Source organism: Plecotus auritus, assembly GCF_963455305.1.
Source record: "Plecotus auritus genome assembly, chromosome: 15".
NCBI lineage: Eukaryota > Metazoa > Chordata > Mammalia > Chiroptera > Vespertilionidae > Plecotus > Plecotus auritus.
Window position 1 is genome coordinate 14739911 of NC_137781.1, and position 19532 is coordinate 14759442.

The 19532-nt window shown below is 42.6% G+C and overlaps 1 protein-coding gene across 1 annotated transcript; it reads right to left on the minus strand.

Annotated features, from left to right (window-relative positions):
• Positions 1-230: 230 nt before the first annotated feature.
• On the minus strand, positions 231-19207 carry LOC308239102 (zinc finger protein 551-like). The gene is made up of 3 exons (XM_080651698.1): positions 19081-19207; positions 4444-4567; positions 231-3403 (listed from the first exon to the last, which is right to left on the minus strand). The coding sequence occupies exons 1-3, from the start codon at positions 19096-19098 to the stop codon at positions 2529-2531; spliced, it is 1017 nt and encodes a 338-aa protein (XP_080507824.1). The 5' UTR covers positions 19099-19207; the 3' UTR covers positions 231-2528.
• Positions 19208-19532: the final 325 nt, after the last annotated feature.

Sequence of the window (19532 nt, forward strand, 5' to 3'; positions counted from 1 at the left end):
ATCGCTCTGAATATAGTGTTTCTGTCTCAATAGTAGTTTAACCTCAGAGTCTTTAAACAAGCGACACAAAACTATGAAATTTCGTACTTCATGGCACATCTCCTTTGCAGTCCGTGGGGAGGAGTTCCCCTAAACATTGCTGATACATATGTAACACATACAGTGAACAGAACATAATTCCTATTGTGAACAGAAGGACAGCAAAATCCTCCTCTTCTGGGTGACCACTGACCTCACCAATAACCAAGGTACTGAGCTGTAAATTAAAACTACAAAGTCATGCAGTCTTTCTTACAAGGCCTTGGGCAGCAATGCAAAATAAGCAGGTTGTGGACAAAGAGTGATTTTCTGCCATCATTCTCTCCCTTCCGAAGCACTGAAGGTTTGACGTCCCCACAATATCTGTTCACATTTACATACTGACAGATCACAACAGTGCTTTCAAATCATGGCAGGCAGTGAATAGAACCAACACAATTAAAGGTACAACAGAAAAAACACCTTTACTGAAATATTATAAACCAGAGCCAGTGGGGTTCAGATTGGTGAACTAGAACATAAGCCAATCATCACAGCATAATGTGAGAACCACCTTAAGAGAGACTACTTCTTTGCTGTTGATGGGTATTCTGGACAAACCCTGAGTCAGGCCCATTCCCTAGTCAGAAAGGAAGGAATGAAGACACTGCCAAGAGTTCAGAGTATTTATTTATGTATTTACTTATTCACAAATCTGTAACTTTATTTAAATTTTGCCAGTGGTTCCTTTATAAAAAAGAATTTTATGAGAGGCAATCATTGATCAGCTGCCTCCTGCATGCACCCCACTGGGGATCAAGCTTACAACCCCAGCATGTGCCCTTGACTGGAATCAAAACCAGGACCCTTCTGTCTGCAGACCAACACTTTATCCACTGTGCCAAATTTCCTAGGGTGTGTTCAGAGTATTGAGAATTTATTCAAGCACAAAAGAGCATGCAGGTTTGTAACTGATTCACACTGTTAATGTGAGCCAGGTGGTAGAGGAGAAATCACTGCAGCCATAAACCTTCACAGTGACATCAATCACATAGTAGACCTGGGCAGGATAGCCAATGTAGGCAGCTCCGTAAAGCCTCACTTGTAACGGAAACTTGAGGAATCTAGCAGAGTGTATTTCCTGATAAAAAGGGATCATATTGAGATAAAAGTGCATCATAGATTCTCCTTCAGTGTTGTTATTCTGGGTAAGAAAAAGGAAACATTACCTACACATTTAAGGCCTATCTCCACTGTGATGTCTCCGGTGTTTTGAGGCTACAATTTTTGGTAAAAGATTTCCACAATCTGTACACTCAAGACTTTTAACCAGTGTGAACTCACTGATATTTATTAACATTAGAGTTACTTCTGAAGGACTTCCCACATTCACTACACTTATAAGGCTTTTCTCCAGTGTGAATTCTCTGATGTTGAATGAGTTTAGAATTCTCACTCAAGGTCTTCCCAACTGTACATTCATATGGCTTTTATCCAGTGTGAACTCGCTGGTGTCTGTTGAAATAATACTTATATCTGAAGGACTTCTCACATTCACTACACTTATAAGGCTTTTCCGCAGTGTGAATTCTCTGATGTCGAATGAGTTTAGAACTCTGACTGAAGGACTTCCCACAATCTGTACACTCACATGGCTTTTCTCCAGTGTGAACTCGGTGTTTCTTGACATTAGACTTACATCTGAAGGACTTCCCACATTCACTACATTTATAAGGCTTTTCCGCAGTGTGAATTCTCTGATGTTGAATGACTATACAACTCTGACTGAAGGACTTCCCACAATCTGTACACTCAAATGGATTTTCTCCAGTGTGAACACATTGGTGTTTCTTGACATTAGACTTACGTCTGATGGACTTCCCACAATCTGTACACTCAAATGGCTTTTCTCCAGTGTGAACTCGCTGGTGTCTATTGACATCAGACTTACGTCCGAAGGCCTTCCCACATTCACTACACTTATAAGGCTTTTCTCCAGTGTGAATACTCTGATGTTGAATGAGTTTAGAACTCTCACGGAAGGACTTCCCACAATCTGTACACTCATATGGCTTTTCTCCAGTGTGAATTCGCTGGTGTCTATTGACATCAGACTTACTACTGAAGGACTTCTCACAATTACTACACTTATAAGGCTTTTCTCCAGTGTGAATTCTCTGATGGTTAATGAGGGTAGAAATCGCACGGAAAAACTTTCCACAACCTGTACACTCAAATGGCTTTTCTCCAGTGTGAATTCTCTGATGTTGAATGAGTTTAGAACTCTTACTGAAGTACTTCTGACTACCTGTACACTCATATGGCTTTTCTCCAGTGTGAACTCGCTGGTGTCTATTGAAATAAGACTTATATCTGAAGGACGTCTCACATTCACTACACTTATAAGGCTTTTCCGCAGTGTGAATTCTCTGATGTTGAATGAGTTTAGAACTCTGACTGAAGGACTTCCCACAATCTGTAAACTCATACGGCTTTTCTCCAGTGTGAACTCATTGGTGTTTCTTGACATTAGACTTACATCTGAAGGACTTCCCACAATCTGTACACTCATATGGCTTTTCTCCAGTGTGAACTCGCTGGTGTTTATCTAAAGAAGACTTATATCTGAAGGACTTCCCACATTCACTACACTTATAAGGCTTTTCTGCAGTGAGGATTCTATGATGTTGAATGAGTTTAGAACTCTGACAGAAGGACTTCCCACAATCTGTACACTCATATGGTTTTTCTCCACTTTGAACTCTCTTATGTTGAATGAGGTTAAAGATGCCTCTGAAAACATTCCTACATTCGTCACAATCATAAATCAGTTCTCCAGAACAGACACCATGACATTCAACAACTTTCTGTTTCTTGCTGGCAGCTTTTTCACATTCAGCCCACTGGTGATGACTTTTTCCACTGAGATATTCCTGTGACACTTCACAGCCACTGTGTGGCTCCTCAGTGTTCTGAGAGGCCGGTGCCTGGAGAAGCTCTGAGGGAGCTTGGACATCTTCCCTAATCTCCCTGTTGTTTGAAGGTACCTCTGATAAATAGAAGCTACACCTGGTAACAAATGAGGGTCTGTCCATAGTTTCTTTCCAGGAGGTCTCTTCACTGACATCCCTCTGTTGCTGGTGAGGGTTTGCACTGAAACAGAAGTCTCTCACACATGAGTCACTGAAGAAGCATTTGTGCTCAAAGTATTTTGCTTGTAACTCAGTCAGGTACAAAGTATCTTTTAACACTGTGAAACACCGCTTACAGAAATGTGACTTCTGGATTGCTGGAGCTGTGTTAGAAGCCCTGACATGTGACTCTCCTTGTACAGATACACTCTGATCAGAACAGGCCTCCTCCTCATCCTTTTTATGCCAACAACCTGAAAACAGAAAAAAGGTGAGGAAATGATTGAGGACTGTGGGGACAGGAGGAATTTCCATTACAAAAGTGTGTTGCCAGTAATGACACCTGGGCTCCATGCAATTTTCAGAAAAGAAGAGATGTGATGGAAGCATTAATAAGAGGCTTCTGTAAAGTTCTGGGCCTCTGCAGATCCGAAAGGAAGGAAGACCACACCAGGAATATGACACAAAGATGGGAAGCACCACATGGAAGAGCGGTAAGACTTGCAGCCCTTCCTTAGCTTAACAGTGTTCAGCAGGGCTTGTCTGCAGGTGACATAGGCAAGCTCTGCAGAATTTTGCTTACGTCTTATTTCAAGAAAAATTCAATGAATGAGTAGCTGATGTTTGAAACCTACTTAAGCATGTATGTGTAATTCATAACACATATATAAGTCAGTGTTAAAGAATATAGCAGAGGCAGCAATGCAGCGGAGCAGATGATGTAAAATGCCATAAAGGTAAACATAGCCGAAAGCCAGGAAGTCACAGGTGAAATGACATGTCAGAAGGAGGAAAGTAGGTAAAAGATAAGGTAGAAATGTGGTGTAGCGAGTGGCACCTCCATCTGAACACTGATGGAAAAGAGCTGGTTCCTGCTTTGAAAGAGGGTCTTACAGGAACAGTACATGGTTCATGCAAGTAAAGACCATAACCTGGCACAGATAGTCACCCAGGAATTTAGCTATAGGAAAGGGGTAGAAATGGAAGCCATGGATCTGAATATAGTCACCCTCCAAGGAAGAAACAGCAGGTGGGATCAATTAAGCTGTCTGTAAGACCCCTTACTCCCAGAAACTTCCTGCACTTGCTGAGGCAAACACTGTAAGAGAAGTTTGTGGAGTCTATTGCTCAGGGCTTTCCACAGTGCTCAGCACTGGCAGCCATAGTACATTTGAGAAGACAGTTAGGAATATTTGCAGAACCTATGGTCTGGCTGTGAGACAGAGAGTGCTATGCCTGGAGAATAAAGTAAGAGAGAACATCACCTCAGGACACTGAGATGTGAAGTTCTTACCTACAGATGCAACAAGTGCAAACACTTCCAGCATCACATCGCAGTACAGACGTCTCTGAGCCTCATCAAGGAGCACCCACTCCTCCTGAGAAAAAGCAATGACCACATCCTCAAAGTGCATATCCTGTCAAAATGGGGACAGTACAGCCATGATCAGATTCTCTTCTAATATTCCAATTCTGTCATATCGTTAACTCACCACATCCATCTGCTCCCTCTACTCCCCACATAAGAGAAGATACCAGGCCTCGGTCCCATAAAATTCAATCTATCCTTATATTCCTACTGATGCTGTGTCTTCCACAACAATAAAGGGAGTTGAGCAAATAGAAGATACCTGTGCTCTGGGCCTCAATGTGAGTCACACTGCCCCTTCTCAATAACAGTGGGTGTCAGGACGTTAGGGTTATGAGAGCTGTTGTACATAAAGGGAGTGTGAGTGATTTGGCACTGGTCTTGTCAGGTAATATGCTTGTTTTCTCTGAATTTTCCCTCCAAGACTCCAAAAAACGTGGCCTCACACTTCACCATTCTGACTCCAAACCCAGATTGTTGAGGCCATTACATTTCACTACATCACTTTTCGTCACATAATTCTTTGAACCACACTCCTCTCATGCAGCTTCATTCCAAAAGGAACAACCTCACTGGTAATACGAAAATGCTGTGACAAGGACAGGTTGTTACCTAGTTAGCTTCTTCTTTCAAAATTCTAATTTATCACCACTATAATGTATTTCCCTCTTATTGTCTCCGTTGCTCATGTCAGTGGAGGTTTTCAAGCACAGGTGACACTGATGTATGCTATCTCATTCCTATTGATCACTGGGGCAGCCCTCAACAAAAAACAGCAGTTGAATGTGTGTGTCTGTGTGTGTCTGTGTGTGTGTATATATATATAGTAAGCTGTTCATCTGGCATGCAGAACTACAACAACTTCTCTTTTCAGGAATTACCCTAAAATTCCCCATGTCATACCATCCAGTCCCCACCAGAAATGGACTCACCCTTCTTTCATTATTATGTTAATGTCAGGGCCCTGCAGCCATAAATTTACATACCCTCTCCAAGTGCATGACATTTTTTCCTACCACACCTGTCCCACACCTGCACTCCCATATCCTAAGCACCCATACTCAACTCATTGGCCTCATACTCACTATTGAGCAGGTATGACCCAGAGAATGCCTAGAAAATTTAAACTGGGTGATGTACTACCCATAATCTCATAGATCACAACCATAGAGGAAGTGTTGTGTCCTGCTCTGAAGGTCTCCATCCCTGATTGTTTTTTTCCCTCCCACCTCACCTAATGTGAAGCACATCGGATCTCAGATATTCAGAGCCCACCACCACTGGTGCTGCACTTGATGTCTCTTCACCAGTCTCAGCCTTTCGTCACTTAAATCCTATCACTTGTGACCTCTACCCCATGCCCAGTGACCTCAGAGATGACCACTCATGCCCCTAAGCAATTCCGCTAAACTGACTGCAACAACCCTGCCACAGCGATGGTAATAAAAAAACAAAAAACAAAAAACAAAGAAAAACAAAACCTGGTAAGTGTTTAGAGAAGAAAATAAGCACCAACCACAGTCTCGTCTTGTTTGAAATACTCTTTGGCATCCAATTCTAAACACACACACACACAAACAAACAAACAAAGGTGATCTACAACTCCTATGTGGTCTATACATTTTCCACTACATTTAAGGAAGTCTTCCTATTGAACTCTCATCAGAATTCTAGACGCTCTTGAACTGCTCTCTGAAATACCCTAACAGGCCAGAAAATAAAAGTTTTTGTATCTCCTATGAACATAACACTTCCTACTATGAATTTCTCCGTCTAAGTTGATGGGGTTTCCATACATTCAGGTGCTAAATCCAAGCCTTAATTTCAATTGAGACTATTACTTCTCTGTCTCTCTCAACCGGCCACACCTAAATCACCGATCCAGAATGCAACTGCTACTTCCATCTCCACAGCCACCATCGTGAGCCAGTTACCATCATCCTCAACCAATCTATCACAGCTGCTTCCTTCCTAGTCTTTCTGCCTCCTACCTCACAGGCATATTGTTCATCATGCTGCAGCCACCAGGGGTCTGAGATCTGGTTCAGATCACCTGTAACCACTTCTGCAAATCTGCCATACTCCCATCACCTGCAAAACAGACTCTAAAGTTGTCACAAAGCTCCTCTAGATATGATTTTCTCCCATTTTTAATACGTCCCTCTTTTTATTTATTTTATTTTATTTTTAAAGACTTTTTAAAAATATTTTATTGATTTGTTACCGAGAGGAAGGGAGAGGTATAGAGAGTTAGAAATATCGATGAGAGCAACATCGATCAACTGCCTCCTGCACAGTCCCTACTGGGGATGTGCAAGCAACCAAGGTACATGCCCTTGACCAGAATCGAACCTGGGACCCTTCAGTCTGCAGGCCGACGCTCTATCCACTGAGCAAACCCGGTAGGGCTACCTCCCTATTTTTAAAAAGAGGATGCCTACAATTCTCTGAACAGGTTTGGTCTTTACTCCATGTGTTTACACATCCTGGGAGGACCTCCAACATTTCATTCCTCTAATTGCCAAAATAAGGGAGAATTCATACAACCCTAGACCTGAATTTAGGATCTGGGCTTAGTGTTTGTTCAAGCTTCCCAGGCCCAAAGGCTGGAAGAGTGGCAGAGAGTCCCAGGACTCCACTATCTCAGAGGCCACAAGAGTGTGAGGCCCTGAAATAAGCTCCACAAACCAGTACCCCTAAGCGATGTTGCATTTGCAGGATTTTGTGGAAAGCAAAGGCCTGTTGAGAGCCTTGCAAACACTGCCAGGATCCATGGGCTCTGGCCGCTCAGTACCTTTCCCTAGACCCAGGGCCAGATGACCTGGAGATGACCACATTACATCAGGGCCTCAGTCCTAAAGGCACACTCTTGCCTAGTTTGCTATCTTTCAAAGGATTTCTCATTCCTGCCCCCTGCTGGTATCCTCTCCCTAATAGTTTCTTCTTCCTCTGAGCAGTTGGGAAGTTTAGAACCCTACTTCAGATAATGTCCCTCATTTATTCTCCACCATCGATGGCCCTAGGTTCCTGAGAATGAAACTAAAACTTCTCACGCAATATTTCGCCTTGTTTGCTTTTTTGCCTTTGGATACAAAACAAGCCCAGGATTCCTGAATTCTTTCAGCTCAGCCGCACCAACCGAAACCTTACAAGGTGGCATTGCAGCCTGTCACCCTCTCTCATCCCTCACACCATCTATCACCCACATCACTGTTCTGGATGTTGTGACCTGGGCTTCAGGACCTGACAGGCACCAAAGGATGGAGGGTAAATGGAATGAGGAGGAATAGAACTCTGCAAGAAAAATGGAGTGAGGGAGGCACATAGGCCTCAATACTGGCTGTTGCTGCTCAACAAGCTTCAGACAAACCACTGCACAAGGGGGGCTCTGCCTCTGATGCCTCATCCTCTTGTGATCCAGCACTCGAGCCTATGAATATGTTAACACAACAAAGAGCTCAAAATGCCCACCTTGAGAAAGAAGCTGAAAGTAATACCCAGCCAATCACCACAGGTAAATACACCTGTCCTGGGCTTTCATTGGCTAAACACAGCCATCATTGGGCGCCTTGCCCTTTGGGTAACTTACGTTTTTTTGGCCCAGCAGGTGGCATTAGGATCCCAGTCACTGACTGATCATTGCAAACATTGGTATTGGAGCGCCCCAGGGGCACTGGGATCTGGTAATTTTCGGATTTGGTGGCTGGTCCCAGGTTTCTGGAAAGTGCAACTGATCTCTTATTTGGAGATATTATTTCAGATTCTATGAGCATTTCAGAATGCTCACTGAGGTGGAAAACATTATTTCAATTATTCCTGAAGACCACAAATCTGAATGGATGTATTGTTTTTATGTTTTTTATTTGATTTTTAGTATAGAGAGTAGAAGGGAAAGGAAAAGAGAGAAACACTGACTTGTGCCTCCTGCATGGCCCCTCCCACCGACTGGGAATCCACCAAGAAAGCCTGGCTTGTGCCTCACCAGAAATCAAACTGGTAGACTTTTTGTTCATGGGACTACACTCAACCAGAGACCCACTCCAGTTTTCACATTTTTTAGTTTTAACAAAAAATATCACATTATTAAGATAAAATATACATAATCCTATCCTATTTGTTTGAAAACAAAATTTGAAAACATACATAGATGAACAAGTTGACATTTCCTACATTGTCTACATGTTTGTAGTCAGTACACATTGTGAAGCTATGGGGTTAAGAGTTACTGAATGTTTACTACATGTGCAAGGCCCGGGATTCAATGCTTCACATGCATTACTATTTCAAGGTAAATTGACTGCTTATGAAGTTTAATAAAAGGCAGGACTAGAAGTCAAACCCGTGTGTCTCTAACAACAGAGCTCTGGCTCCTATGTTAGGCTCTACTGCATCCTAGAGAGTAGAGTTGTTAATGTATAACCATTAGGATTGGCTAGATACTATTGTGGATAACAAACTAAAGAAGGTATCTTTCTTGGTTATGCTACATGTTCTCCCTGGTTCTCCTGGGACTGGTACAAAAGGAACCCACCATGTAGATACCTCCTTCATACTCAGAGATGGACAGCGACAGTGGCCACTCTCAGTGCTTCCAGATTTTTCTGTTAAAAGTGACAGCTTCACTCCCAGCATATTTCATTGATCAAAGCACAATGCAGGGGGTCAGGATGAGAACTTGACCTACTTGATGGGCCTCATTTATGTGATCACATGTGACCACCTCTTTTGGAGCTGTGCAGAGGCAAAGGAGATGGGTAGGTTTTGGTAGGAAATGTCAGTGGAAAAAAGCCAGTATGGTTCTCTCTATTCTTCATCCACGTGGACTTTGTCCCAGAGCTGCCCAAAACCATCACTGTCAAGATTCAAAGGAGTGAACTTCAACAAAAGGAGACTGGTTAGATATCATTGGCAGCAAACTTAGAACCCATTTCTGAGCGTGACCTTTGATAAATTCGTGGCTGTCTCACTTCCCCCATTATTGCTGAAGTGAAGACCCACATGTTAAGAATGTGATTAGGAAGGATACAGGACTTGAAGCATTCTAGCATCCATGTTCTTTGAAATCAGCATCAATCACTACTCTACCTCCAAGTCTCTATCTTTTGCATTGGCCAGGTGAGTGCTCCTTCAGGTGGGGCTAATTGTCAAAATGCTGACATTAACACCAATGTTGACACTAGGTATCCATTCATTCTGTGCCTGAACTTGTGCTAAATGTGGCCGCTCCATAGTTCTCTCCATCCTCATTGGAGAGAGCAGTGGGCCTAATTTTCCCTCCTCATCCCAATGTTCCTGGGTGTCCAAGCTCACCTGGTAAATTATGAGAGCCCATATGTCAAAAACTGATGCTCTGAGCAGCCCCAGGCACATTCCCTAAGAAGTATCAGCCTAGCTTACACATGGGCAAGAAATTGACCTGCTCATCAGGGACCAGGAAGACCACTAAACTCTCCTAGCCCTCTCCAGTTATTCATTCCTACGGGGGAATCAGGAACCTAGAATTCTTCCCCGCATATACACACATCCACTGATTCCTTTCCAAGGATCCAAGATCTCCCCGATCCTCCCCGAAGGCTTAGAGTACTTCCAAAACAACACCTCCATATTCTATACCTTCTTTCTGCCATCAGAGTCTCCCCCAATTCCCCACCTTTGCTCAGACTGGGGTTCTATGACCCTTCACTTCATCCACCCATAAGCCTGACATGGGAACCAAAGGGGTAAAACAGAGGCTTGGAAGAGCAGGTGAAAAAGGGGCTCAGCTTGGGAAGCAAGGAAGATGAACATACTATCCTCTAAATCAACCCTATGGAGATTGCCTATGCATTTGCCTGTTGTTGGGGTGCACACATACACAATCTCACAGGGAACATACAGACACCATAAGCAGAGAAACGCACAGGCACAGAACACCCCCAGGCAAAGACGGGTTCTCAGGAACAGAGCTTGTGCCCAGGCTCACACAGACCCAGACTACAGACTTGGACATCACTTTGAGGGGAACACACACAAACACACAGATAAGATCACATGGGGACACCAAGACAATGTCAGAAGGCACACCAACACACACAGTGGACACACACCGGCACACAAAAGAAGAGACATACATGGAGACAGAAGAGTGACACAAAGGGAATAAAAACACACACAGATACAATCAGGCACACACAAAGTAGCAGCAAATTCACACATACAACCAATACTCACACATGCAACAGAAACACTCTCTCAAATGCTGAGTCCTACTAATACATGGTTTGAAGGAAACATTAAGAATTATAGTGTTTCCTGGCCACGTGGCTCAGTTGGTTGGAGCATCATCTCATAACACCCTAACCCCCCAAAAAGATTGTGGATTTGATCCCTAGTCAGAGCATGTACAGGAAGCAAGTGATCCATGTTCCTCTCACACCGTTGTTTCCTTTCTCTCTCTCTCTCTTCCTCTTTCTCAAAAATCAATAAACATATCCTTGGCTGAGGATTAAAAAAGAAAAAAATAATTAAGGTATTGAATTTTGAAGAACATAGAGTTAAATATAGAGCCATCCTCTAAAACAGTTGTCTTCTTCATTTGAACTCAGTTGATGCCTGTCTTTTTTTACTTAAGAAGCTAATAGAATCAATTTGTAAAACATATATCTGGCGGGGAGAACACCGGCGGCACAGAAACCATGCCATCTTGAAAACCATAAGTGTTTGAGACTAGGATCCTAGCCACGCCACCACACAGTCTGGTCTCGGTAGCAAACCAGTACCATACAGCTGTTCTGGTAGAAGATCTGGGAGCACAGCTGCAGACACCACGACTCCAGGCACCCCAGCTGCAGATTTCTGTGAGTCACAAAGCCAATCCCCCTCCTGCACTGTCCCCGTGGGACCGGATCGGAACTGCCAGACCCTGCACTAACAATAGGGCTTTCTGAAAACACACAGCAGTGGCAGCTCTACCTGACTTTAAGTCTTGGTGTCGGACACAGAAAGTTTGTTTCCTGCGAGCAGGCTCCGCACCAAGGCAGGGAGACTGCTGAATTTGACCCTAAGTGCGCATCTTTGGGGAGATTGTTTTCTGTGACAAGATCCTGCGCTCACGCAGGGCAGGGAGACAGCGCTGAATCTGAGCCTGGACTTGTGAACTAGGGGAAGTTTGTTTCCGGTGAGCAGGCTCTGTGCCAAGGCAGGAAGACTGCTGAATTTGACCCTAAGTGCGCATCTTTGGGGAGACTGTTTTCTGCAACCAGATCCCGCACCCATGCAGGGTAGGGACACAGCGCTGAATCTGAGCCTGGATGCTTTAAATCAAGGTATTTGTCTCCTGCAACTAGGCTCCATGCCTAGGCAGGGAGACTGTGCTGAATTTGACCTTAGGCATGCATCCTTGGGGAGACTGTTTTCTGCGACCAGATCCCACGCCCACACAGGGCATGGAGACAATGCTGAATTTGAACCTGGATGTGCAAACTGGGGGAATTTGTTTCCCACAAATAGGCTCCACGCCCAGGCAGGGAGGCTGTGCTGAATTTGAGCATAGGTGTGCGACCTTGGGGAGATTATTTTCTGTGACCAGATCCTGCACCCATGCAGGGAGACAGTGCTGAATTTCAGCCTGGGGGTGCAAACCTGAGAGATTGTTTCCCATGACCAGACCCTACACCAGGGGTCCTCAAACTTTTTAAACAGGGGGCCAGTTCACTGTCCCTCAGACTGTTGGCGGGCCGGACTATAGTTTAAAAAAAACAACTATCAACAAATTCCTATGCACACTGCGGGCCCAGGACAAGTCGGCTGCTAAGCAGGACAGGCAGCGGCACCAGGCGAGCCGGATAAATGTCCTCGGTGGGCCGCATGTGGCCCGCGGGCCGTAGCTTGAGGACGCCTGCCCTACACCCTGGCAGAAAGGCTGCGCTGAATTTGAACCTGGACGTGCAAACCCAGAGAGTTTGTTTCCCTCACCCAGGCTCCACGCCCAGGCAGGATGTGCTGAATTTGAGCCGAGGTATGCAACCTTGGGGAGATTGTTTTCCACGACCAAATCCCATACCCACATGGGGAGACAGCACTGAATTTAGCCTGGGGGTGTGAACCCGGGGAGTTTGTTTCCCAAGACCAGTCCCTGCACCCAAGCAGGGAGGCTGCGCTGAATTTGAACCTGGACGTCAGAACTTGGGGAGTTTGTTCCCCAAGACCAGACCCCGTGAACACACAAGGGGGCAGCACTGAATTTCAGCCTAGGTGCATGGATACGGGGAGATTGTTTCCCGCAGTGCACACCCGCGGGACCAGACCCCACACCCACACTGAGCAGCAGTGCCACCTGACTTTGATTCAGGGCAAGCGCACACAGAGGCTGTTTTCCGCAGGGCAAGAGTGGACCTCCTGCCAACACAGTGCGACTGTGCAACCCAGTCTCCCAAGCAGATCGGGGACCCTGAATCTCCATGCAAGGGGCAGCAATGAGCACCAGTGACTAGACTCTGTTTCTCACTGCATGCGCCTGGGATCCCTGATTCCCAGTACATTCATACTAAGTGCAAGTGACTCTAATTCTTAGCGCATGCGCACACAGGGACCCTAATTTTCGGTGCGAGGTAGCACCAAGCAACAGAGACTCTGATACTCGATTCTCAGCGCGGACACAGGAAGCATCTGACTCCTAACACGCATTAGGGGACTTTGATTGTTGGCACACCACAGCAGGTTCTCTGTTTCAACGTGACACAGGTAGTGCCCCAGATTCTAGGTGCACACACGAGGCCACACTAAGCGCCTGTGACTGACGTGGGGCGAGCGTGGCTCCCACCATCCCATAGCAGCTGCACGTCATGGTGTCAGAGCTCTTCAGTGACACTTGGGGGTGCAAAACTCCCACTGCACATGGCCCAGGCCCCCGCGACTCTGGTGATAGTCAGAATGAGGAGACAACAAAACAATCCCCAGAGGAAAGAAAAGGAGGAATCGCCAAGAAAGGAAATAAGTGAAACGGAAGCATGCAACATGACAGAAAAAGAATGCAGTGTAATGGTCATACAGTTCATACACCAGATGGACGAGAAAATCAACAACTTATGCAAAAATCAAGAAGAAATGAAAAATGATATAGCTACAATCAAAAACACCATGGAAGGCTTCAATAGTAGACTGGAAGAAGCAGAAGACTGAATTAGTGAATTAGAAGATAAAGTACAAAAACAAGCCCAATATAAACAGCAAATAGAGAAAAAAATGAAAAAGTAGGAGGAGAGCCTAAGAGAGCTTTGGGACAATGCAAAACGAAATAACATACGTATAATAGGGCTGCCAGAAGGACATGAAGAGCAGCAAGGATTAGAAAATCTATTTGAAGAAATAATGACAGAAAACTTCCCTGATATGGAGAAGAAAAAAGTTACACAAGTACAGAGAGTCCCAAGCAATATGAATCCCAAAAGTGCCACACCAAGACACGCCATAATTACAATGGCAAATGTTAATGACAAAGAGAGAATCTTAAAGGCTGCAAGAGAGAGACAGAGAGTTACCTATAAAGGATCCCCTATCAGATTATCAATGATTTCTCAATAGAAACATCAAGCTAGAAGGGAATGGAAGGAGATATACAAAGTGATGCAAAACAAGCATCTAAATCCAATAATACTCTATCCTGCAAGACTATCAATAAAAATTGAAGGGGAAATCAGGAGCTTCGCAGACAAAAAAAGGCTAAGCGGTTTATCACTACCAAGCCAGCAATGCAGGAAATGCTAAAGGGAATGCTGTAAAAAGAAGAAATAAAAAGGTAAGAAGGAACACAGGCTCAAAAAAATAAAAATGGCTCCAAACAAGTACTTTTCAATAATAACTTTAAACGTAAATGAATTAAATGCTCTAATTAAAAGACATTGAGTGGCTGAATGGATAAAAAAATGACCCATATATATGCTGTCTACAGGAGACCCACCTCAAAACAAGGGACTCACACAGACTGAAAATGAAGGGATGGACAAATATCTTCCAGGCAAATGGAAATGAAAAAAAAAAAAAAAGCTGGGGTAGCAATACTTATATTAGACAAAATAGACCTCAAAGTGAAGGCCATAACAAGAGATAAGGAAGGCAACTTCATAATACTAAAGGGATCAATACTACAAGAGGATATAACCCTGGTAAACATATATGCACCAAAATTAGGAGCACCCAAATACATAAAAAATCTCCAGGAAGATATCAAGGGAGAGATCGACAATAATACAATCATACTAGGGAACTTTAATACACCACTGACTTCACTGGATATCCTCTGGACAGAAAATCAACAAAGATACAGCAATCCTAAATGACTCACTTGATCAGATGGACTTAAGTGACAGCTTCAGAACATTTTACCCCACAGCCACGGAATATACATTCTTCTCAAGTGCACATGGAACATTTTCAAAAATAGACCACATATTGGGTCACAAGAAAAGTCTCCCCAAATTCAAGAAGATTGAAATCATAGCAAGCATCTTCTCAGACCACAATGGCATAATATAAGAAATAAACTACAATAGAAGCAATCCAAAATACTCAAAACACTTGGAAGCTGAATAACATGTTATTAAATATTGATTGGGCTACCAATGAGATCAAAGAAGAAATTAAAAACATCCTGGAGACTAATGACAATAAAAACACAAAAATGCAAATGCTATGGGGCACAACGAAAGCAGTCCTGAGAGGGAAGTTTATAGCTCTACAGGGCTACATTAAAAAACAAAAAAAACAACAAGAAAAAATGGTAATAAATCATCTAACTCTACAACTCAAAGAATTAGAAAGAGAGCAACAAGAAAAGCCCAGAGTGAGAAGAAGGAAAAAGATAATAAAGATTAGAGCAGAAATAAATGACACGGAGACCAAAAAAAACAAAAAAAAAAACAAAAACAAAACAAAACAAAAACAAAATATCAATGAATCCAAGAGCTGGTTCTTTGAAAGGATAAACAAGATTGATGAACCTCTAGCCAGGCTCACCAAGAAGCAAAGAGAGAGGACCCAAATAAACAAAATCAGAAATTATAGAGTCAAAATAACAACAGACTCCACAGAAATACAAAGGATTGTTAAAAAATACTATGAACAACTCTATTCCAAAAAACTAGACAACCTGGAGGAAATGGACATATTCCTAGAAAAATACAACCTTCCAAAACTCAATCAGGAAGAATCTAAAAATCTCAATAGGCCGATAACTATGGAAGAAATGGAAGCAGTCATCAAAAAGCTTCCAGCAAACAAGAGCCCAGGGCCAGACGGCTTCACAGGAGAGTTTTACCAAACATTCAAGGAAGAACTAAAATCTATCCCCTTCAGATTATTCCAAAAATTCAAGAGGAAGGAACACTTCCAAGCTCATTCTATGAAGCCAGCATCACCCTAATACCAAAACCAGATAAAAACAACACAATGAAAGAGAATTACAGGCCAACATCCCTCACGAACACAGATGCCTAAATCCTCAACAAAATTCTAACAAATCTGATCCAGTAGTACATCAGAAAGATCATACACCATGACTAAGCAGGATTTTATCCCAGGGATGCAAGGATGGTACAATACCTGCAAATCAATAAACGTGATACATCACATAAACAAATTGAGGGAGAAAAATCACATAGTCATATATATTGACACAGAAAATGCATTTGACAAAATCCAACACCCATTTTTGACAAAAACTCTCAGGAAGGTGGGGATAGAAGGATCATACCTCCACATCATAAAAGCAATATAGGACAAACCCACAGCCAACATCACACTCAATGGGCAAAAAATAAAACCATTTCCCCTAACAACAGGAACAAACAGGGATGCCCACTCTCACCACTCCTGTTCAACACATTACTGGAAATACTAGCCATTGTTATCAGACAAGAAGAAGAAATAAAAGGCATCCAAATCAGAGAAGAAGAAGTAAAACTGTCCTTATTCGCAGATGACATGATACTGTACATAGAAAACCCTAAAGCCTCCATCAAAAAATTATTAGACTCAATAAATGAATCCGGCAAGGTAGCAGGATACAAAATTAATGCCAAGAAATCTATGGCATTTCTATACACCAATAATGAAGTTACAGAGAGAGAGACTGAAAAAGCAATCCCATCTGCCACTGCACGAAAAAAATTAAGATACCTAGGAATAAACTTAACTAAGGAGGTAAAAGACCTATATGCAAAAAACTACAGGACACTGAAAAAAGAGATTGAGGAAGACAAACAGATCGAAGAACATATCCTGTTCATGGATTGGTAGAATCAACATCATCAAAATATCCTTACTACCCAAAGCAATCTATAGGTTCAATGCAATCCCCATTAAAATACCAACGGCTTATTTCACAGATCTAGAACGAACCTTCAAAAAATTCATCTGGAATAAAAAAAGACCCCGAATAGCTGCAGCAATCCTGAGAAAAAAGAACAAAGTAGGTGGGATCTCAATACCAGATATCAAGCTGTATTACAAAGCCACTGTTGTCAAAACAGTCTGGGACTGGCACAAGAACAGACATATGGACTAATTGAATAGAATAGAGAACCAAGAAATCGACCCAAACCACTATGCCCAATTAATATTCGACAAAGGAGGCATGAACATACAATGGAGTCAAGAGAGTCTCTTCAATAAATGGTGTTGGGAAAATTGGACAGATATATGCAAAAAAAAATGAAACTAGACCACCAACTTACACCATACACAAAAATAAACTCAAAATGAATAAAGGACTTAAACATAAGACGGGAAATCATAAAAATACTACAGGAATCCACAGGCAGAGAAATCTCAGACATATGCTGAAGCAATTTCTTCACTGATACTGCTCCTAGGGCAATGGAAGCTAAAGAGAAAATAAACAAATGGGACTACAGCAAAATAAAAAGCTTTTGCACAGCAAAAGAAACCATCAACAAAACAACAAGAAAGCCCACATATTTGCCAATGATATCACCAATAAGGGTTTAATCTCCAACAATTATAGGGAACTCATACAGCTTAACAAAAGGAAGATAAACAACCAATCAAAAAATGGGAAACGGACCTAAATAGAATCTTTTCGAAAAAATACAGAAGGGAGGCCAAGAAACCCATGAAAACATGCTCAAAGTCACTAATTATCCGAGAGATGCAAATCAAAACGACAATGCGGTACCATCTCACACCTGTCAGAATGGCTATCATCAACAAATGACAAGTGCTGGCGAGGATGCAGAGAAAAAGGAACCCTCGTGCACTGCTGGTGGGAATGCAGACTGGTGCAGCCACTGTGGAGAATAGTATGGAGTTTCTTAAAAAACTAAAAATGGAACTCCCATTTAACCCAGTGATCCCACTTCTAGGAATATATCCCAAGAAGCTAGAAACACGAATCAGAAAGGATATATGCACCCCTATGTTCATAGCAGCACAATTCACCATAGCTAAGATCTAGAAACAGCCTAAGTGCCCATCAGCAGATGAGTGGATTAAAAAACTATGGTACGTCTACATCATGGAATACTACGCTGCGCTAACAAAGAAGGAATTCCTACCATTTGCAACAACATGGATGGAAATGGAGAGCATTTTGCTAAGTGAAATAAGCCAGGCAATGAAAGATAAATATCACATGATCTCATCATCTAGGGGAAATAATGAACAACAGAAACTGATGAACAAAAACAGACCCGGAGATAGGGAAGCATCCATCAGACTGTCAAACCTCAGAGGGAAGATAGGGGAGGGTGGGGGTAAGGGGGAGAGATCAACCAAAGGACTTGTATGCATGCATATAAGCCTAACCAGTTGTTGCAGACAACGGGGAGGGGGGGGATGAGTGGGGGGGGGTTTGGGAAGGTAATGGGGGGATGAGGACAAATATGTAATACCTTAATCAATAAAGAAATTAAAAATCAAAACAACAACAAAAAAACTTGTATCTGTAGAAAAAAACAGCACAATAATGCCAGCAGATTTATTTATAAAACTGCAAACGTGAAAATAAACAAAACCACAGACAGATCAAAGGATAAGTGGCTAATCCAAATAATACAATATTTCTTAGAAACAAAGAATTAACTATTTACATAAATGTCATTGGTGAATCTGAAAATAACTGTAGCCTGAAGGATGTCAGTGTTTCTTAAAGATTATACACCTTATAATGCCTACAAATAATGAAAAATATGAACTAATCTATTTCAAAGAAGTTATATCAATGCCAGCATGGAGGGCTTGGGAAGCAGAAAGAGGATAAAAGGGGAGGAGGGCCCTAGCTTGTTTGGCTCAGTGGATAGATCGTTGGCCTGCGGGCTGAAAGGTCCCAGGTTCGATTCCAGTCAAGGGCACATGCCAGGGTTGCGGGCTCGATCCCCGGTGGGGGAATGCAGGAGGCAACCAATCAATGACTCTCTCTCATCGTTGTTTTTACCTCTCTCTTCCTCTCCGTTCCTATCTGAAATCAATAAAAACATATTAAAATAAAAGGGCATGAGGTAAATACAGGGTGTGGCAAAAGTAGATTTACAGTTGTTGGTATTGAAAATAATTAATAAATGATAATACCAGTATAAACACCACCATATCCAGTGTGGTTCAGTTAATTGAGCGTCATTCCAGTCATTAATATGTCACTGGTTCAATTTCAGGTCAGGGCACATGCGTTCCTGGATCCCCAGTAGTGGGCTTACAGGAGCCGGAAGATTGATGTTTCTCTCCTCCTCCCCTCCTCCTAAAAATCAATAAAAATATCGTTTAAAATATACAACGTAGTTATTTAAGAACAGAGAATAAACTGTGTTTTGCATACTCACAACTGTAAGCCTACTTTTGCCTCACCATGGATATGTGTAACAGAGAAGCTTATTTCACCTGTGAACGTTTCAGAGCGTGATCCGTATGTTCAAACTCACCAAAGAGTACACATCAGAAAATTACATTTCATTGTTTGCCAGTGATACATATGCCTAAGTAAAGCCTTAAAAAGCAGATCCAAATAAGAACCTAGGTATGCCTCC

Coding starts and splice junctions, on each gene's coding strand:
- LOC308239102 (XM_080651698.1), bottom strand. Junction 3,404..4,443: donor TGCACTTGTTGCATCTGTAG/GTAAGAACTTCA, acceptor TTCTGTTTTCAG/GTTGTTGGCATAAAAAGGAT.